Raw genomic sequence first — 23151 nt, 5'->3', positions numbered from 1 at the left:
TAAATGAAAATATCTGTGATAAACTATATATTTACATCATGACTTATCTTGCATCCTCCTGCCCTTAAGATTACTTGTAGTAAGGAAACTTTTGAACCTGACAGAGTGTCTAGGCAGGTTTGAGGGTTGTGGCAGAGAAAGAAAGACACAACATTAGCGCTGGGCCCCTAAAATTAATGTTAGCAGCAGGAGGAATTTCATCCCTGTTCAAATCCCTGAACCTTGTTCAAATAGTACAGTACTGTATTTCCTTAGCATGGATATTTTTAACAAAGTAAGGAAGATGTTGCAGTATCCATTTAAAATAATTGTCAATTAGTGCCATAACTCTAAGTTATAAATACAATAATGTTCCAAGTATTCGTACAAAGAGATACTTTAACTGTTAACAGGTTTGCACGATCCAGTTCATGCCAACTTTCATAGTTTACATTTAATGAGACGAAACATAATTTGTCAATCACCTGGTATATACATGTGCAGGTTCAGACCAGTTGAGACAGGTTCAGAATTCTTATGGATCTGTTTTGAACAAACACTATTTTACAGACAAATATTGTTTTTCAGGTTATCAGATCATGATTACATTTTGACCAGTGTTGATATTTCACCTAGTGATGGGCAACGCTCTCGCTCGAGACTCTCGAGACTGACGTCGCAGATCTCGAGACTCTTGCGAGAATCTTGAGACCGATCCTCCTGTACTGCAAGCTGTGCGACATACCAGTAACTATGACTGTAAACAATGATAGTATATCAGTGGCAGTTATTGCGTGAAATAACCTTTTCATATAATTATAATAATTTTGTGTGGCTATTTCTAGCCGAGTGCAGCCCTTGTAAGGCAGACTCTCTGAAGAGGGTGGGCGGCATCTGCATATGTAGGTAACTGCGTGTTATTGTGGTGGAGGATAGTGTGACGTGTGGTGTGTGAGTTGCAGGGATGTTGGGGACAGCACAAACGCCCAGCCTCCGGGCCATTGGAATTAACCAATTAAGGTTAAAATCCCTGAACCGGCCGGGAATCGAACCCGGGACCCTCTGAACCGAAGGCCAGTACGCCAACGAGTCGGACACCTTCTCATATGAAAACATGTGAGACCATGGGCGCCCGCAGGATCTTTTCCAAGGGGGGGGGGGCACATTAACAATTTTCTTGAATATAAATACCAATATAACGTCAGCAACATTAAATTGTTTACAGAAATTTGCGAATATAACAGATGCTAGATGACTGTCAGTAAGTTCAGTTTATGAAATAATCTGGTATGATATTAAACAATTGAACATCAACTTTTTAGAATTCCAGGGGGGGAGGCAAGCGCCCCCCTTGCCACCCCTTGCGGGCGCCCATGTGTGAGACAATACATTTTGTCAAAAGCCTGGAAAAGTACTGCATGTTCAACTATGAATCCCTTAATACCATTAACGAAAGTGACAACCGAATGTCAGTATCTTAAACTGTTCACGACTTCTTAGCTGAATAACCCTGCACAATTTGTGAATAACTGTAGATAGGATGTACACCTATCTTTGATACTAAAGATGTACATTATTCGAACTTGAGACGGGGAAGATGTGCTTTGCTACATATGCAACCACCATTACACATGAGTTGAACGTGTAATCTAAAATGCCCGACTTTGCTCCAATTCTTTCAGCAGGGGTGATGGGCAACGCTCTCGAGACCAATTCTCGTGTGCTGCGAGCTGTACGACGCGACGTCCCAGTAACTACGAGTGTAAGCTTTATAGTTGTCATCTGCAGATCTCATTTGAAAACGTGTGTTACGATAATTTTTTTCAAAAGCCTAGGAAAGCAATGCATGAGCTCCTTAATACCATTAACGAAAGTGAAGACAGAATGCCAGTATCTTAAACTGTTCACGAGTTATGTTAGGTGAACTTCTCAGCTGAATAACCCGTATAATTTGTTAATAACTGTTATTAGGATGTACACCTACCTGGATGCCTCACAATCGTTGTCGGCAGGGTAGCTTCTTGTGATTCAGACCGAGGCGGAGGTGTTCTGTGACTATACCTCTTCATTTATATTGTGTGTTTCTAAGTGTCGGATCATTCCAGAAGAATTTTTGGCGACGTATTTTACTCCTTTTGAATAAACAACACAGTGGGCTGTGCTGTGTGGCATCTCTTCACAATAACCGATATCCACGACTTACGTTGCATTTCGGACATCGTCTTCAAGTTGTCGCGTACAACTAGACACAATTACACATTGCACTGTCATTTACCGAAGTACCTGTACCTAATTATTATTATTATTAACAAATGCATCACAAATGGGAAATATCCCGTTGGCAATGGTCACTTACAGTAGTGTAATAATAACCAGCATACTGATGTGGGCAAGTTTTCCTTCGTCAACAGGACCATAAGGGATTGGAATAAATTACCTGCAGCAGTCTTTGATAGATTCTCTTCCGGTACCAAATCGTTTAAGATGATGATTAGTGCTAGTGTAAAGTGAAAAGTAAAAGCTGTAAACAACGGGCACTGAATTTGTGATTTTCTGCTGGATTTAGAATGTTAAACTAGTAGTATTTCGTCTAATATTTTCTCTCCATGGAATTGCTTGTTGTAGTTGTTGGGTAGTTATGTTTTAACTTTAATATCACTTGTAGTGTTAAGCTAGTAGTAATTTCAGCCTATAGTAGGCCTATTGTAAGCCATAGTGTTATGTTACGGAAATGCTTGAATTGTGTGTGAATTTGTGTATAATGATGCTGAATTTAGAAAGTTAAACTAGTACTATTTCTTGTCATATTTTCTTTCGTTATTGTTGTCGAGTAATGATGGTTTAACTTCACTTTAATATCACTTGTAATGTTAAGCTAGTAGAAAGCTCAACCTATAGTACTGTAAGCGGTAGTGTTAAGCACTGGAAATACTGAAAATGTTTATGATGATGCTGGAATTAGAATGTTAAATTAGTAGTAACTTATTACTTATATTATTTCCTTTCCATGGAATTGCTTGTACTCTTGTTGTTGTTGGGTAATTATGCTAACTTTACATATGACGCGAATAGAGTAGGAATTATTTCCTTCGTCACCAAAATATTGGTAAATACAAGCAGCGGTCATAATATGATATTGAATGTGGAGTCTGATAACGATGTACACGTACCTGTCGAAAGAACTGGAGCAAACTCAAGCATTTTAGATTACACATTCCACTCATGCGTAATGGTGGTTGCAATTCCAGCAAGGCGCATCTTGCCTCGTCTCGAGTTCGAATAATGCACGCCTCTAGTATCCAGGTAGGTGTACCTACAGTAGCCGTCAGTTTCAGTACTTAGCCTATTCATTCGTGTACTTACCACTGCATACAATGCCAGAATGCGTATCCTTTATAATTATATTACACCGCGTCAAAATAGACCTCGCTAGAAATGAGAGAAATTAATGCCCTAGTCGCTTGTTGACAGGTGTTTACGGAACGTTGAAGGTGTGTAATTTGCAATTGGCATACTCGGCGAAAACAACACTCTTGAGATCTCTCAAAATTTCTCGCGAGAGAAATAGGGTCTGTGCTAGTCTCGGGAAATCTCGTCTCAGACTGCCCATTACTAGTCGACAGGGTAGCTTCTTGTGATGCAGACCGAGCCGGAGGTGTTCTGTGACGATTCCTCTTCACTGATATTATGCATTTGTAAGTGCCGGATCATCCCAGAAGTATTTCTGCCGACGTATTTTACTTCTTTTGAACAAGCAACACAGCGGGCTGTGCTTTATGACATCTCTACGAAATAACAGACATCCACGACTTACGTTGCGTTTCGGACATCGTCTTCAACTTGTCGTGTACAACTAGTACAATTTCACATTGCACCGTCATATATAGAAGTACCTAATTATGACGGAAATACTCTATAACATTGTAAGGAATTATTTCCTTCGTCACCAAAATATCGGTAAACACAAGCAGTGGTCATATGTTATTGAATGTGGGGTCTGATAACGATGTACACCTATCTGTCGAAAGAATTGGAGCAAACTGAAGCATTTTAGATTACACGTTCCACTCATCAGTAGTGGTGGTTGCATATGCAGCAAGCCGTATCTTGCCTCGTCTCTAGTTCGAATAATAATTCGCATACTCAGCACAAACAACATTCAGCTCCGACTACCTGTAGGGCACACTGCTCGCCGCCCAATGCGGGGACAACGCTGTCGATATCTCTCGAAATTTCTCGCGAGAAATTGTGCCTGCGCTAGTCTCGAGAAATCCCGAGAAATCTCGAGACCTAGTCTCAGACTGGCCATCACTAGTTTCACCTAATGTACAGCAGGTTTTGTCATAACAGTCCCAAGATCAGAAGAAATTGACCTTCTCTTATATAGGTGAAGGCATGAACAATCACTGTAGAGTTTCGGGTACTGGAGGCCTGTGCTTAAACTGAGTCTGACTCTAAGTACTCAGGAACAGGGAGCAAACTTGAACATTGCTATAATTTTTCTAAAATTCTGGATAAATTATGAGCAAATCACTTATGATTACCTCTCTCAGAATATTGATAAGGCAATATTTTACAGTCCTCCATATGGACAGGATTTCAAAATGAAAGCAAGTGTTCCTACTCATCTGCTGTGTGTTCAGAGTTTTGGCTACTTATTGCTACAACTATGCGATAGCTTATCTTATCGTATGTTTAAGGGTGACTGGCAAATGGCTTGCAAGGGTGAAGAAGTAAATGGACTTGTTCAGGGCCACGCATACACCGTAACGGACGTGAGGAAGGTTGAAGTGGCAGACCTTGGCATGGTGCCGATGGTACGAGTTCGTAATCCTTGGGCTGATGACAGTGAATGGAATGGAGCTTGGTGTGACAGGTAATGCTACCAAAATAGATGGCACATTTAAAACATTAAAAAACTGTAGTCAACTTTTTGTAGAATTTTTCTTGATATTTCCAATTATATGATTTTTCAAAATCTATCAAAGAATAAAGTTTTATAGTTTCAGGCTGGAATATTTCAAAACAGATTCTCTTCTGACAACTACTGTCAGGGTTTCCTGATACCTGAAATCAAAATACGGAACAGATGTCTGGTATATTCTATAAGTTGTAAACTTTGTCTGGCTCCATGCTAGCCTTTGGTCCAAGAGAGCTCAGGTTTTGCCAGATGAATGTCACCATTCAGAGCAAAGGGATTTCCTCCAATGTTGAGACCCAACTCAATAAAGATTTACTTAATGAGATGTAGAACCTAAGATATTTATAGGAAATCATTTTGCAGCAATCAAAAGTAGTTGCAGAAGCAGTTGGCATTTCCTTGCACTTTGTTACTTGGATGGAATATAGTAGGACTTAGTGATTAACTCAAAATAAATATCAAATACCTTGCTTCCAAGTACCATTATGACTTAGCAGATGTAGATGGCCTAAATGAAGAAATACTGCTTATGAAGAGAGTCCATAGCATGATGTGTGACTCAAAAAGGTACTCACTGATACTTCTAAATTTCATTTTAAAAAAATGAAGCTATTTTTGTTAACTTGTGCACCAAAATCAAGTTTTTTGCACAATTCCAGTAACTGTATCTACTGCTGAGAGGTCCTTCAGCAGACTGACCAACTCTCTCAAAATCTGGCAGAGAAGCAAAACTAGCAAAAACCATCTCAACAATTTGGCAATTTTAGTCATTGAAAATTAATTGGCAAAAGAAGTCTACTTTCCTTATGTTATTCACCACTTCATCCAAGAAAGAACCAGGAAGGTGTATAATTTAGTTTGGTTTCTTATTCAAAACAACTCAGTAGTTCAGTTCAATCTTGTACATGTATGCGAGTCAGTGTTGTAGGCCTTCAACCTTCAGCAGTTCAACTACAACTGTTACTTCTAATTCTAGTTACTTTACAATGTTATATTACCAGTTTTCAATAACAAATTCTCTGGTTTTACCAGACCGTGACATAGTATAAAATACGAAAACAAAAAGGCCTAAGTCTAAATTTTGTTGTACGCCTCTTACATTATTTATAAAATAATACTAAAAGAGGTACACTTAAATAGTTCATACACATTGATTAATGGATAAAATGTTAGATCTATTCATTTTTATAAATGTTGTAATCAGTGTTACTTTTAAATTTTAATTTTGTAAGAAAATAACACTGAATAAAAATGCTTCTCATTTACAGACTTACTATTGTCCATTGTAAAGCACAAAATGTATGCCATTATAGAGCAGTTATGATTTATTAAGGTGTTACTATGTGTAATTCTTTTTAAATAGTGAAAACACATTCTGTACAGGCCATTGGTATTGGTCCATGCCGGGTTCAATAAAAATATGGCAGAGTGACCAACTTCTTTCTCACCCTAAACAAAATATGAAAATTACAAAAAGAAGGGGCCTGCTTCAGATTCTGTGTCCTGGCCCACAATTTTATGTGGGAAACCTGCTCTCTCTCCTCATGTAGAATTTTCTCTTAAAATATACAGGGCACTACAATAAGGTACGGCCAAAGTTCCTGGACGCATTCCTCACGAGTAGAAGAATGTGTCATATGGACATAGGTCTGGAAACTCTTTCTTTCCACATTAGAACTCACTTTCTACAATTCTACAAGGTACATTAATCTTGCAAAACATACAGGAACAGAATGTACCAGTATATAACACATGGAGCACGGTTTTTTTTACCATTTCATGCAAGATAGGCCTTTGGGCTGAGCAGTGGTTGCTTGATAGGCCAACGCTCATTAGGGCTGTTGCACCATCAGGTTTCTTTGTTTGTTTTATTTTCCTTTCCTACATATAATGAAACTTTTTCTGAAATTTTGCCCCAAATTTTTGTTACATCCTGTAGTTTCTTATAATCTGATACAGTAGACACCCTAGGCCAGAATAATGAAAGGCTGGGCTAACCGACAATATGCTATTGTTTGTCCAGCCCTTGTCCCGTTTCCCTACGGGGTCGGGTATGAGGTGAGATGAATTTGTCGTGGCGGTTTTTTATGACCGGATGCCCTTCCTGACGTCAACCTCATCAGAGGAGTTAATGAGAGATGAAATGAATGACGTGATATATGATAGTAGGGAGAGGGTGAAACCCGGTGCCGGCACATAGCCTACTCCTGTCGAATAGCACCAAGGGGTCTGCTCAAGGCTTAACGTCCCCATCCGACGGACGAATCACCATCAACAGCGTCATATGCCCTCACTCCATATGAGCACTGCGGAGAGGTTTGGAATTTAATCCAGGCTTTTGGCACGCAATCTAGTGATTAGAAATTGTATACCACCACCTCCCCTACCCTGCCGGCCAACATTCTGATGGTGAAAATTTTTTCGACCAACGGGACTCGAACCGGCTAACCTCGGTGTTAGACCGTTTTAGACTTCAGCGCCTTAACGATCATGGCCACCAGGCGGGCTAACCGACAATATGCTATAAATACCAATATTTAGCTTAAGTGAAATACAATACATAAGTAAAGAACCAATTACAATATAAGGCAAGTAGTTTTTTTATCTAGTGGCTTTACATTGCACTGACACAGATAGGTCTTATGGCGACGATGGGATAGGAAAGGGCTACGAGTTGGAAGGAAGCGGCCGTGGCCTTAATTAAGGTACATCCCAGCATTTGCCTGGTGTGAAAATGGGAAACCACGGAAAACCATCTTCAGGGCTGCCGACAGTGGGATTCGAACCCACTATCTCCCGGATGCAAGCTCACAGCCGCACGCCTCTAACTGCACGGCCAACTCGCCCAATAAGGCAAGTAGTACTAATGTGTTTTTGCCAAGTGTACTCACTCGAAATGAGTTGATTTTGTCTTTATGATATCTCCATACACTATTGAAGTTTCACTCCCAGTGAGAGATGAACACTCGTGGTGGAAAATTAAATGTAGAAAAACATATTGCAAAACCTCAGAATTTAATTTGTTAAGTCACACTAACATTTCATATAAACATCACAGACTGTCGTAAACAAAAAGAACTCACATTACAGTATAGTACTGTGTCATAAACTTGGCAGAATTCAATCATTAAAAGAAATCGGATATCTCCTTCTGTTTTTTTTGCTTCCGTCTCCTGTTCAATATAAGTCACTGCCGATTACAAAGCTGCACTTCCCTCAGCGTAACTCATTTTTCCCTCTTCATTCAAAGACAGGTGCCAGCCGTACTTTCTGGTGGCCAAACTAACTGAAGCCGAACTAGAGGGAATCTACTATAACAAGATGTAATACTGAAAATGGATTGAATAAATGCCTTTATCTTATATTAAATAGATTTTGACCGGGTGAGTTGGCCATGCAGTTATGAGCTTGCATCTGGGAGATAGTGGGTTCGAATCCCACTGTCGGCAGCCCTGAAGATGGTTTTCCGTGGTTTCCTATTTTCACACCAGGCAAATGCTGGGGCTGTACCTTAATTAAGGCCACGGCTGCTTCCTTCTCACTCCTGGGCCTTTCCTATCCTATTGTCACCATAAGACCCATCTGTATCGGTGCGACGTAAAGCCAATTGTAAAAAACAAAAACAAAAAAAAACATAGATTTTGTGCTCCTACTTACATTTTACACATCTTGGATATATTTATGATGTTCCAGTGATCCTCGCTGGGAATTAGTGGACGAGGAGACCAAAGAAGCTATGGGAGTCACAGATCTTGCTGATGGAGAATTTTGGATGGAGTTTACAGATTTCCAGAGAAATTTTGAGGAAGTTACAGTAGCTACATTGGGACCTGATTTTGACCGCGATGGAGTCACAGACATTCCAAAGCAAGTGAGTACAGCATAATTCTAAAGTAATTTTGAGAGTATATAATTATTGTTAAGCAGGTCTTTAGTTGGAATACATGAACAATTGGTACTCACTAATGTTTCAGCATTTTTCACATGGATTCACAGGGGTGGGGTTCTGTTGTCACTTTACTTTTATGGAAGTTGAGATCATTTTGCAAACTTCTTTCATGCAACAATCAAGTCTTCACATAAAGAAATGGATCAGACTGCTTGAGTGTGAGTCTCGGAAGATTAATGAATATTAAGTTTGTGACTTGTTCCACTAAAAGGGAACTTTTAATAGAGGTCACAGTTATGTACATTTATTGAGCTGAAGGCTCTTGGATACTACTACAATGGCATCGACTGCTGACAAAAGGCTTAGGAAATCTAGGTTTTGTTGTCTTCACTGTTCTGTTAATCTTCTGATACTAAGTAAAGATCAGTACCAGCCCAACTAAACCCCTGTATTTTAAGAAAAATAACTGAAATATGTTGTCTATATTTTCATGTGTAACTGGTGAAGTAATATTTAGAAATATTTTACAGGTGAAGATTGAGCATGGATCCTGGGTGGAGGGTGAAAATGCTGGAGGCTGTCGTAATGATTTAGAGAAATTTGCCAGAAATCCACAGTATTTGCTGACACTCACAGAAAGAGGTATGGTATAAGAAAAATAATATATTAATTTTTTTTTGCTATTTGTTTTTCGTCACACCGACACAGATATGTGTTATGTCGACGAATTTTCAAATTTAAAATAATGCTACATGTAATTTTCCTACCTGGAGAGGATCAGAGGTAGAGTGTTTGACCTAAGACTGCAAGTTCGTAGGTTTGATCCCAGCTGAACTAGCTAATTCTTGACATGCCATATCACAATTGTAAGCATGTTAAGGAATTCTGGTGGCGTGCCATTGTTTCACCTGACAAAATTAACCCAGTCTTAGGAACTGTCTAGAAGTGCTATGCTTGAGCTGGCAACTTTGTTTGCGTTAAGCAACATCATTCTCTTACCCCTACCTCACATTCCAGTACCCTGTATACTGTTAACTTCTTCCCTCTACCATATATTCTACTCATTATATGCCATCACAACAGATGTTACAGTACCTGCAAGCATTGCGGGAAGGAAATTCTAAAGGAAATTCCTGATTTTATGAAATAGTGTCTGAATACTGTGCTTTATAATTAAATGAAGTAAAGTTTGAATTTAAGCAGTACATCATGTACACAAGAAGTAGGTAGTACATTTGTCTCTTTTGCTCTAAAAAGTTCCCATGGTTTATCCGAAAATGTGTTATCCAAGATGGCTCTGCTGTCTTTAGTTCGGTTAAGTGGGGTTTTACTGTAATTCATATAAAATAATACATATCTAAGTCAGTATTAAAATTGAACCTAAAGCAGGTCATTTTTTGTAGCTCAACATCCCTTCCCTTATCACCCATATCTCCTCTTCACTCTAAGCACAGTCATTCGTCCTGGAAACTTGGGTCTCTGTCAGAGCTTCACCAAAAAATGAGGGAGTTACTGATTAACATTACAATGAATCCAGTTTGCCAGTTTAATATCGTTAATCATCAGTCCCCTTTTCTGATCGTGATTAAAATACCTCATTCAGAGTACCATATGCACTTATTATTCAGAAGATTCAAAATATATTTCACTTTTAATCTCTCACTCTAAGTCCAATCAGCCTATATGAGAACATCTGAGGAGCTATCTGACACCAAGCTCGATAGTTGCAGTCGCTTAAGTGCAGCCAGTCTCCAGTATTCGGGAGATAGTGCATTTGAACCCCACTGTCGGCAGCCTTGAAGGTGGTTTTCCATAGTTTCCCATTTTCACACCAGGCAAATGCTGGGGCTGTACCTTAAATAAGGCCACAGCCGCTTCCTTCCCACTCCTAGCCCTTTCCTGCCCTATCATCGCCATGAGACCTATCTGTGTCAGTGCGACATAAGGCAACTTGGAGAAGAAAAAAAAAAAAGCTATCTGACAGTGAGATAGTGGCTCCAGTCTGGAAAGACAAGAATGAGGGCTGAGAGGATTTGTTGTGCTGACCATGCATCACTTCGTAATTACGGCTGTACCACTATAAGGAGGGAGACCCAAATCTTGCAAATTCATACTTGATGGCAGACAGTTTATATGTTAAAAGCCAGGCTGAGTGTCTCAGAAGGTTAAGGCACTGGCTTTTTGAGTCCAAGTTGGTAGGTTCAATCCTGGCTCAGTCCGGTGGTATTTGAAGGTGCTCAAATACGTCAGCCCCTCGTCGGTAGATTTACTGGCATGTAAGAGAAATCCCGTGGGACAAAATTCCGGCACCTTAGCGTCTCCGAAAACCATAAAAGTAGTTAGTGGGATGTAAAAATAATAACATTATTATTATATGATAAAACTTGAAGTGTAGGTACTAAAGAGTAATTTATTTCTGATTTTCTTTCTGCAGATGATTTTGATCCAGAGAGTGAAGAAGAACCTAAGTGCAGCATATTGGTAGGCCTGATGCAGGAACATCGCCGCAGTGAGAAGAACAAAGAGCTGCGAATGTTGGCTATATCTTTCTTCATATATAAGGTAAATATCAAGGATACAACAACATATGATATGACTGCCCTTTAGTTGAGACATGAGGATCACTCAACATTCACATTGGTGAGAAATAAAGTACTGGTACTTTGACCCACAAAATTTACTCTTTTATGTCATCATCACCATTTCACAATCAAGCCCAGTGAAACATGTGCATCTGTGTTCTGACCTTTGCTCTCTCCCACAAGTCATTCCCAATTCTGATCTGTCTCAGATCTTCATATCGTCTCTAACTCAACCGTTTTCTAGGTCTGCCCAGTAGTCTCTTCCCACATACAACAAAATCGATCAGGTTTACAGGCCATCTCTGTGAGACATGCCCTGCCCGCACAAGGCATTCATTTCTCATCCAACTTAGTATTTGCGTTTTGATCTTTATACATTTGATCCAGACTCTTAGATATCATAAGAAGTAAATGATTACAAAATTTATCTTGAAAATATAATGCAGCATAGAAAACATGTTACTTTAGATTACAAAGATTTTTGTCAGGATCATTTTTTCAGTATTTTGTAAATAATTGAAATATTTTGTAAATGATCAAAATAGTATATATAGACAGTTATGTTTATGCTTTGTAGATCTATAGTGAAACCTCGTTGGTGCTTTCCTCATAAAGGCATTTTCTCACTTAGTACATTATAAATTCAAAGTCTCTATTCACGTCGTACCGCATTAAATCTATATAAAAATACCTCAGTTATCACATTGCTATTACCGCTTAGTACAATCATATTATCCCTATGCCTGAAAATGTTCTTTGTTATCCCTTGTAAAAGGAATGTGATTTCCAACACAGATAACAGCCCTCACTAAAGGAGGCAGGTCAGGGAAAGTTGTGTAAGTATGGGCAAAAGGCCTTGAATTTCTGAACTTTACACGGTAAATGACATCTTTGGGGAGCAAGCCTTTAGCCTCAGGAAGGTTCAGTTTTGTTTCCTGGTTTCCAGTGATACTGCTGAGTAACCCAGTAAGCCTATTTGTGTTGGTATTTCGCATTCCATTCAAAAGTTAGAAATTAATTCTTTTGAGTGATACAGTGAAGGATAGCAAATATTTGTTGCATGATAGCCTATGTATGAATTAGGAACATAATCGTGTAAAGTTTACTAGCCTGGTGCATATTTGTCTTGTGGTTGTCCAGTTATTGTTTATGGATAATGAAAAAGTCGTGAAATCACTTGTTAATGAAGACAAAATTAAAATGCAGGAAGTAGACAGGCATCTGAATCTTTCAGCGGTGGCGCGTATGTTGAAACTTGCACTTTTGAGTTTCGACTTAAGTCGATCAATATATTATTCTAGTTGGTCTTCATCCAAGTGTTGTCGCATGCAAGATGACAGTCAGTCAAAGTCATTCTCTCGCACATGGTTGAGTTCAACCTCCCAATAATTCATAGTCGAAGAGTGTGACCAGGAAACAATGTTTAATAACCCAGTGATCCAAAATACAAGGCTTCAGCTAATATTTGTTTCAGAAAGAGTGTGATCTGCAATAATATACTGATACTTTTATGGGCACCTGTGCAAATGTTTTCATATTTGTTGTCTGGTGTTTTACACACATTTTTAATACACTGCAGTTATTTAATAAGCCCCAGTGGCAAAGGTGTTTGTATTTGTTCTCTTGACTTCTTCACATCTTTTAATACTCTCATCTCATCTTTATTTATTTTTTTAAATTTTTTTTTGCTAGTTGTTTTACGTCTCACCAACACAGATAGGTCTACAACATAAAGATAATTGAGAAGTCTCTACCTTATCATTACATTAATTTATTTACTTTAAAGTAGTAAATTCAGTCAGTACCGGTTTCGATCCCAATGGGATCATCTTCAGCTGACACACAAAGAAATAGTTACAAAAACATCACATATGAAAAATTACACCTTGTAAATTGGACTAGTTGCCTGGTGTGAAAATGGGAAACCACAGAAAACCATTTTCAGGGCTGCCGACACTGGGGTTCGAACCTACTATCTCCCAAATACTGGATACTGGCCGCACTTAAGCGACTGCAGCTATAGAGCTCGGTCATCTCATCTTTACAAATGTTAGAAGCCTATATATGTCACTGTACCCATATATACACAACGTAAAATGCATGCATGTCAAGAAAACATTTCAGGTGTATCAATATCCCTGTTGGATAGCTTTAATTCGTGTATTCAGTAGTACGTTTTCTCATTTAACATGTTCTCTTTCCTTGTCCCCCTGCAGAAACATCTTAACAAGGTTTTACTGTATTAGGATGGTTCAGTAAGTAAAGCTCACCTATTTTTTGTTGTGAAATGAGATATTGGAGCAGGAGAAAATTTTATATTGATGTTACACCCGGAAAAACCTCTACTGTATATGATAATGATGTGGGAGAGATACTGACCTGATGATCATCACTGTTAGGGACAGCATGCAGGATGCAGTTGTGACACCAACCGCTCAACATGCAGATGAGCCTATTCGGGGCGACAGGTGAATAACGATCAAAGAATTGGCTACTCAACTTGACATTTCAGTGGGTAGTGCCAACAAAATTACATCTTTAAGGGGACCAAACAAATAAAAGTCAGATGGTGCAAGATCCATTATGAACAGGTTTGATGAGGAAGTACAGTCCACCCAAGTTTTGCAGTTTTCATGGTTGCACAGGCTTGTGTGAGGTCTTGCTGTTGAAGGAGGCTGTTGACATCTTTATGGGGATGAACACACAGAAATCACTTCTTCAGTTTTTTCAAATTCTCGATGTAAACTTCTGAGGTTATTGTATGGACAGTAGGCAGTGTATCAATCAGAATCACTCCTTCACAATCCCAGAAGACCGAGGCCATAACCTCACTGGCCAAGGGTCCCAATTGAACTTTTCTTTTGAGGAGAATTCATGTGACTCCACTCCATCGACTGTCATTTCGTCTTGGGTTTAAAGTGATTAACCCTGTTTCATCCCCTGTGATGATATTGGGTAAGAAATCATAATTAGCCTTGTGATGTTCAAGCAACTCTGCACAAATGGTCCTTCTTTGTTTCTTACTGTTGTCAGACACCTAAGGACCCACTTGGAACAAACTTTTTTTACAAGTTTGCTTTACGTCGAGGTCTTATGGCGACGATGGGAAAGGAAAGGGCTAGGAGTGGGAAGGAAGCGGCTATGGCATTTCCCTGGTGTGAAAATGCGAAACCACGGGAAACCATTTTACAGGGCTGCCAACAGTGGGGTTTGAACCCACTATCTTCCGAATACTGGATACTGGCCGCACTTAAGCGGCTACAGCTATCGAGTTCAGTGAACAAACTTTTTTTTTCTAGTGGCTTTACGTCGCACCGACACAGATAGGTCTTATGGCAACGATGGAATAGGAAAGGGCTAGGGGTTGGAAGGAAGCGGCTGTGGCCTTAATTAGGGTACAGCACCAGCATTTGCCTGGTGTGTAAATGGGAAACCACGGAAAATCATCTTCAGGGCTGCTGACAGTGGGATTTGAATCCACTATCTCCCGGATGCAAGTTCACAGCTGCGCGCCCATAACTGCACAGCCAACCCGCCCAGAAGTTAATGGTTATTAAACACGTGGATATGAAGAATAATTGTCCAGCCGCAAGAAAATACAGTATAACTAAAGCCAATGTTCTATGTTAGTGTGAAGACAAAGATAGCTTAAAAATGCGTATTGTACAAAAAAATGCATTCAGTGGCCCGCAACAAGGATGCTTTAAAGAAGTCAAAGATTAAATTGTGAGGTATGTGCGTGAAAGAAAAAAAAAAGCAAGAGCGGAGTGCCCATACCACGGTGCAATAAACTCGTTGACCTTCAACGTCCGCGTCTTGATTATGCATCGCTAGCCGTGAAGTCGGCAAGCAAGATGTGCGTCCAGCGGCAGCCGATTGTACCTGATGCCTGCAAAGTTTTATTGACGGCAGGAGTATTTACCTGCTGAATTGTATTGTAGAGACATGGTACAGATATTACCAGCAAATTTTTGACGGGTTCTCTTTGATATTATGATGCCAATTTTAATGTAATGGTTATGAAACTTGCAGCAGTAATGAATAATTGTGCAGCCACAAAAAATATGGTATAACTGAAGCCAATGGTCGGTGTTGGCGCGAAGGCAAAAATATTGGATATTATAAATTTTCCTGCTAACTCATTCCTGGTTGCCAAGCGTTTTTCCCCATTGTGCTAAGTTGGGCTCATCAGTAGGTAAATAGCACACCCACCAAGATACTCGGCTAGTGCATACCGTGGAGGTCACTGCGTAGGCTACTTGGAGCTACTGGTAGTGCCAAGGCACTATGAGAGACCGTCTCATTTTCAAAATTTGATGCCTGTCTAGCCATCAGATGATAAAGATGTTGATTCCCATAGGGAACCTGAAATATTTGTCCCGAATGAGTAAATTTACAATACCAATATAAATGGTCCGTTATTGGGCATTATAAATTTTCCAGCTAACTCATTCCTGGCTGCAAGCGTTTTGCCCCAATGGAGCAACTATATTGGTATTATAAATTTACTAATTCGGAACAAATATTTCAGGTTCCCTATGGGAATCAACATCTTTATCATCTGATGGCCAGGCAGGCATCAATTTTTGAAAATGACACAGTCTCTCATAGTGCATTGGCACGGCAGGTGGTCCAAGTAGCCTACGCAGTGGCCTCCACAGTATGCACTAGCCATGCGTCTTGGTAGGTGTGCTATTTACCAACTGATGAGCCCAACTTAGTAGGGTTGGGCAGACCGGAACGTTCACTTGTTCCGCAACATTAGGAGCTTGATGCGGAGTGTTTCGGTACATAGTGCCGGGACACGGGACTGTAACTGCATCCTAGAGAGAACTTCGAGAGGCAACAGGACATGCTCCGCTTCAGCTGGAATGTGCCTGAACCGAACGTGCTGTGTCAAGGTTCTTTCCCAGACATCACTGAAAACCTCTATATTCATTTAGACCAATATTTCAATCCCAACCTAAACTTAAATGATATCTCAGAGAAACCAAAGATCCTATTCGACTTTCTCATTGAATTTTTCAAAAACATGAATATCCCGAAAAACAGATCTGTCTTTCACATTATGCATAATACTTTGTCACGCCACACACTTTCACCACATCACCCTCCATATTTCCCCTCCTTCCACTCCTCCTCCCCTCCTAATCCAACAATGGCCGCTCCCCAGACCTAAACTATCCAACACGCCCTGCTCCTCTTCATCTTGCGCCATAGCTTTACAGCCTTATGTCCCGCAATAAACATCATAGAAACCTGCCCCCGCCCTACACGTAACGCTGCAACAATACACCACAAATACTGGTACAGTCAACCTCCAAACTCTCAGAAAACGAATTCCTTAATACCAATTTTATATTCTCATCGAGCTGAATACCGGACCTGTGAAGATTACAAGATTATTTTGTGCATCTACAGAAGGGTGGTGTTAATGAAGCTACGTAATATAGAGAGAGGCTTTCAAAGGTGATTAAATGAAGAAGTTATATCATGTTCAAGATCATGCTTTCACGTCTCTGCACAGTATTTAAAATACAATTTACCGTTGGTCTTTATAGCTATTGTTGAGAGTGAAGGAGTTTTTCCTGTTGTGTATGTTTATCAGGAACTCAAGGGAGACTTCATTAGTTAGTCCGAACATAAAGAAAATGATGAACTCTTCTCAGAAGAACTCTTAAGGTTTCACCTTACTTTTTCCTGCCTGCTGGCTCTTCAGAAGTGTGTACGCGTGCGTTTTGTATTCAAGAATCATTCAAGGCAAATATTTTCGCACTGCAAGATGTGTGGTTAAGGTTATTTTTAATATGTATAACTTTTGCTTTCTCAACGATTCATTTGTTTCTATATTCGTCCCTGTTTTTATCTCCTCGTAAGATGTGTATTGTTGAATGTAACACCTTGTGTAAAAAATTGGGTTAAATGAAGAAGTTATATCATGTTCAAGATCATGCCTTCACGTCTCTGCACAATATTTAAAATGAAATTTACCGTTGGTCTTTATAGCTATTGTTGAGAGTGAAGGAGAATTTCCTGTTGTGTGTATTTATCAGGAACTCAAGGGAAACTTCATTAGTTAGTCGGAACACAGAAAAAATGATGAACTCTTCTCAGAAGAACTCTTAAGGTTTCACTTTACTTTTTCCTGCCTGCTGGCTCTTCAGAAATGTGTGCGCGTGCGTTTTGTATTCAGGAATCATTCAAGGCGAATATTTTCGCACTACAAGATGTGTGGTTAAGGTTATTTTTAATATGTATAACTTTTGCTTTCTCAACGATTCATTTGTTTCTATATTTGTCCCTGTTTTTATCTCCTTGCAAGATGTGTATTGTTTAATATAACACCTTGTGTAATATAAATGTCTACATGCTAGCCTATTTCCCACATTTTGGCTGAAGATGACGCCAAACAGCGTCGAAACTAGTTCCAAATGTAAATATATGTTGTAATAAACTATAACAATTTTGTATTGAAAAGGTGGACCGTTTTAAGTTTTCCTATCTTCCATTCTAGATAGATTAGTTGGCCTTGGCTGTGTCTCCCTGTCGATACCGGCTGTGTGTCGCCCTCTGCTGGAGTGTCAACATTTTTTCATCCAGTTATATCTTTAATTCCAAAGTGATGACCTGTATTTTTCTTGGGCTTAAAAGTTTCCTTAAAGTCCAAATTAATTTTTAACATCAATCTCCGAGAAAGTGTTGAGGGAAATTTTCAAGATATTGAAGAAAGTAAATGGAAGTTGAGAGGGAAGGAATTCGAAGTGCAGAGAGCATAACAGCACAAAAGTACATCAATGTTTTCATCCAGTTATATTTTTAATTCCAAAGCGACGACCCATATTTTTCTTGGGCTTAAAAGTTTCCTTAAAGTCCAAATTAATTCTTAACGTCAATCCCCGAGAAAGTATTGAGGGAAATTTTCGAGATATTAATTACTCACTAATTACTCACAATACAGGCCAATACATTCAACTGGTGAAAATATTCTTGAATTGGTTACTTTTAAACACCTGCACTGCCATTGTAACCGTGTTATGTGTATTTTATATTGACCGGAAAACTCTTAACCTAAAAGCAGCCTTTAAGTTTATACGTGATTATTGGGCGCGAATTTCAGTGTTTCGACTGTTCGTTCACGTTCCCTGCAACTTTATGCTGGACCATGGCCATAACTACACACAGGCACACACCACACAGCATGTTCCGTACAGGCACATTCCCACTGGCGCGAAGCATGTAATGTTGCCTCTCGAAGTTCTCTCTACACTGCGCAGTTAACAGTCCCGCGTCCCGTGCGCCCGCTGCACAGTTCAGCTAGTAGGCGAAGGGCAGTGCATAGTGGCGCTTCTGACGGGACAGCGAGTCAGTGTCTCCGGCTCGCTTGAGAATGTTTCAGAACAATTGACATTCGGTGTTCTGGAACAGCGGAACATAACTGTGCACCGGCACAGTGTGCCGAAACAGGGACATAGTGCCCAACCCTACAACTTAGCACACTGGGGCGAAACGCTGGCAACCAGGAATGAGTTAGCTGGAAAATTTATAATGTCCAATAATGGACGAACTATATTGGTGTTATGAATTTACTCATTTTTTTTATAAAGCTTTCTAAAAAATACTCAAGTTTTCAAAATGTGTAGGTTGCTTTTTAGTTTGTATACCTTTTTCAGCATGACAATTATGTATTGTGCATTTTCATAAGATTCCAAAAAATAATTTAGTATCTCCAGCTTGTAGGTGCCATTTTGTTTACATTTGTCATAGATAATGCTTCAAAGAATAATTTATTTGTACTTCCTACAATAATAGGATGCCTAAATCTTACAAAGTAGACAAAGACAATATTTGTGTTGAGATATATGTGAAATGTTTCATGGAGTTTCTCTTTTTCATAAGGTTTTCCACAATATTACTGAGGACCATGCAGGTGATTTCTGATAATCTGTATGAATCATTTGATGTCCAAAATAGCTAGATCAGAATACATATTCTTAGGAATATCCATTCTTTAAAATATGCACTAAAAATTTTGAATTTGGTCTGACAAAACATTCCACGGCCCTTATAATGGAAATGCTTTTTGCTTCTTTGAAGGTTTATATATGGCCCATTTCTTTGCATTGAAATCTCCTGGTTGACTTCAGTTGACTGGCATGGTGGGATCCAATGTATATGTGTAATCCTTTTCTCAGCTGATAGAAATTATGTCTACCCTTGGTTACTTCACTGTCAGCAGTTCTTGCTGCCTCTTCATATACCTGCTACTGCAGTTCTACATTTCATTCTGTAGTACGGATATTCCTAAGTGAGTCCCCCTGTGGACATGAACGAGAGAGTGAGCAAGAGTTTCAGGCTCACTGCAATATCTGCAAAACTACTTGTACGTTCAAAATTGAGCATAGATATGAAATAATTTTAATTCTATTCATATCAATGCTTAATTCGTTATTAACTCTCAAAAGTGCCAAGTACGAAATATTTGTATCTTTGTTCCGATATTAAAAGCCACAGAATGTTGAATGACCAACTAAGAGTTTCAGCTCTTTTCTTGAATGTAAGCATCAGTTTACGTTGAGCTCGTAAAACTTCATACTTGTGTAACGTAACATTTTTCTTTCAGACTGACACTCCAAATGAACGACTTAGTGCAGAGTATTTCCTCTGTGTTCCAGAAGAAGGATCTTCCGGAGTGTTCACCAACAGTAGAGAGGTATTGGGTCGATTTGAACTGGAACCAGGCACATATGTTATAATACCTTCAACTTTCTATCCAGACAGAAGTCGTAATTTTATGCTGAGAGTATTTGCACTAAAACCATTCACACTAGAAAAATTACCTGATCTGGAAATCTTGCTTCATGAACTTGATACTGACATTGTAACATAGAGGCCCCATGAATCTCTAGTTTCTTAAGAGCCACTGCTGTCTTAAAACCTACACATTAACTAATGCAATCTTTTAAATGGGTGTGTGAAAAAAATTCTTATCAGTTCACATCCTGAGAGTGGTTTTTGTGTGTAAACAAAATGTTTTTAAAACTTAATCGGTTCTTCCTTTCAGACTAATTTCAAAGACTGTTGTGATTTTATCTGCAAAATAATATGAATAAGGAGGATAGTTGCGAAAGAGAGAATTACTAATCTTGAATACAGCTATAACATTTACATACAAATGATTGATGAAAATCAAGTATATTCTCTACTAAGAGAGTTATTACTCTCCGTTACAGTCTCTCTTTCTTCCTTATTATGAAAGTGATACCAAATATGATTTTTGATCTCGTACTGTGATGGATTAAACTCACTGATGAAACTCGTGCAATGTATTATAAAGTTAATATGTGAATAAAGTGTTGGTATACTATTGTGAGCTTCATTTCCCATTTCCAGTCTACTGGGTCAGGTTGTGAATCAAGGACCTCTACAGTTTTCTATCTCTCCATCACTTCTTTCATTCCGCCACTATTTCTTTTTCTCTTCTCTATACTCTCCTTTACCGTATCCAACCACCTCTTTCTGGGCCTTCCCCGTTGTTTTCTTCCTGTTATTTTCTCCATAAATACTCTGGGACTCTATCCTCTTCCATCCTCGTCTTGTATCCATACCATTTCAGCTTACTGGTCTCTATAATGTCTTGCAGTTTTGGGGAATCCAATTCTATCTCTGATTTCTATGTTTCTGATTTTATCCCTTCGTGTCTTCTGAATTATTCCTTTAAGAAATTTCATCTGGGCTGCTTGGATTCTGCTTTCATGAAGTTTTTTTGTTGTCCATATGCCTGGCGCTTATGTCAAAACTGGTGTGTAATACAGAACATTGAGTACAGAATTTTCTTGTATTTCTCTGATACGTCACGGTTCCACACTATACCTCTCACATGTCGGTAATACCCATTGACTTGTTCAATTCTCTTTCCAATTTCTTGATAAGAATTGCCGTATTTACTCTCGTATTAGACCCCTTTTCCCCCCCACCTTTACAGCCAAAAAACTAAAGGGGGGTCCAATATGCAATAACCTCAAATTTTGTGCAGTGAACACATGACTTCCAAGCTATAAAGAGCTATAAATTGTACATGAAAACATTCTACACTATTCTTTAACAAACTTATGAATGTATTTGAGTTATTCTGGCCATTTTCATTGGAAGGCAGTATTTCTAAATGTAAAAAGACAATAAACGGTAAACATGACTTTCAGGCCGACATATAAATTAAATAGGCCTATACCCAGTTTTAGTTACTCATATCACATCATTCATCTCATTCATTCCTCTGATGAGGTTGACACCAGGAAGGGCAAATACAGTTCTAAAAACTCTCTATGAAGATCCGTCTCAATCGATCCCATAGAGAAAAGGGATAAGGCCATTGTATTATCATATTATGCAATACTGATTCAAAATAACTTAATGGCCAGTCATTTGTCTCTGTCAGTTGACCAGTAGACCTACTACACAGTAAACCTGACCACTGCTTTCATTTGAATTATCGTCTTGTGCCGCCAACTTCCCTTACTACTGGCGTCATCATTCCAAGTGAAGTCGTCTTCACTGCCATCTTGACAGCCATGCACTGCAATCGAGAGCATTCAAGGTTCTGTCTTATTGAACCTTTTAAAAATAGTTTTGTTCCTGACTATAAAGTCCAAACATTGTGAATCTATTCCTAAATGGTTTCTGGAGATGGTCTCTGATATTCCCAGTTCGTGTATGTGTAGCAGAAGCCAACTGTTCCAAATAAAGCTGTGCTGTAGAAAGCGTGCCAAACCACCAGCTGATAACTAGCGTATGTTATGAGTTGTACTTCCGAATGTAATACATAGTGACTGGAAGAATTCTTTTGATAACTGCAGCTGTTGAAAGCCAGACCCTTATTTTAAAGTATATCTCATGCTTGTTCTCTACATTAATCACATCAGGATATCACCCGGATAGTGCCAAAAGTTCCACTACGGAAAGAATAAAAATAAATAACAGGAAAGTTCGCCACATTTATGGATATTTACGGGTGTGGCAGTAATGCATTTTATCATCATTATGTTTAATTTTGTATGTTCGTTGTCTCCAATTTTATTAATGCATACCCTATTATGTTTTGTTTGGCATCTCCAAAAATCGTTAAAGGTGGGCATAAGTGGAGACATGAAATCAATATTTATTTATTTATTTATTTAATCATATAGTGATTATAACTACAAATTTATAAGTCCAGGTCCAAGTGTTTCAGCCACTCTACAGCACTTTCTGATAGATGAAACAGGTCGCTGGGGCTTCTGGAGTAGGCATGAAGAGGGCAGTGCAGGATGACATGGTCCATGGTCTGCTCCTCTTCATTGCATTCACACAATGGAGAATCCATCCAACCCCACTTATGGCCTAAGAAATTGCAGTGTCCATGCCCAGTTCTCAGTCTGTTGAGGCGACACCATAGTTTTCTTGGGAGGTCGAATCCCTTCATTTTCAGGGTTGGATTTAGGTCATGAGCATTTGTTCCAGATGTTGAAATTGACCACTCATCCCACCAGCTCTCGTTTAGATTAAAATTATCCCTCAAGAGTCGGCCAGCGAGTATACTTGCTGGTCTCCTAGATCGAAGTCGTCGTGGCGATGGGTAACAAAATTCCTGGTGAACTGGTAATGAGGGAGATGACCAGATCTTCTTTGCTTCTCTCAGCAGAGCTTCCTTTCTCCTCAGGTGGGGTGGTGGGATATGACTAAGTATGGGTAACCAGTGGCCGAGGTGTTGACTTTACAGTGCGAGTTATGCAGCGCGTGGTATC

General features: G+C 39.2%; 1 protein-coding gene across 1 annotated transcript in view; it reads left to right on the top strand.

Annotated features, from left to right (window-relative positions):
• The window catches only part of LOC136878701 (calpain-A), a 191126-nt gene extending 170408 nt beyond the window's left edge, over positions 1-20718 (top strand). The window contains exons 7-10 of the mRNA XM_067152127.2: positions 8594-8771; positions 9320-9431; positions 11224-11351; positions 19992-20718. Of these exons, the coding sequence (XP_067008228.2) occupies positions 8594-8771; positions 9320-9431; positions 11224-11351; positions 19992-20258 (685 nt within the window). The 3' untranslated portion in view covers positions 20259-20718. The remainder of the gene's footprint in view (positions 1-8593; positions 8772-9319; positions 9432-11223; positions 11352-19991) is intronic.
• Positions 20719-23151: the final 2433 nt, after the last annotated feature.

This window comes from Anabrus simplex, chromosome 8 (assembly GCF_040414725.1).
Source record: "Anabrus simplex isolate iqAnaSimp1 chromosome 8, ASM4041472v1, whole genome shotgun sequence".
Classification (NCBI taxonomy): Eukaryota; Metazoa; Arthropoda; class Insecta; order Orthoptera; family Tettigoniidae; genus Anabrus; species Anabrus simplex.
The sequence above is the reverse complement of the archived record's forward strand: the minus strand, read 5'-3'. Positions and strand labels throughout refer to the sequence as shown.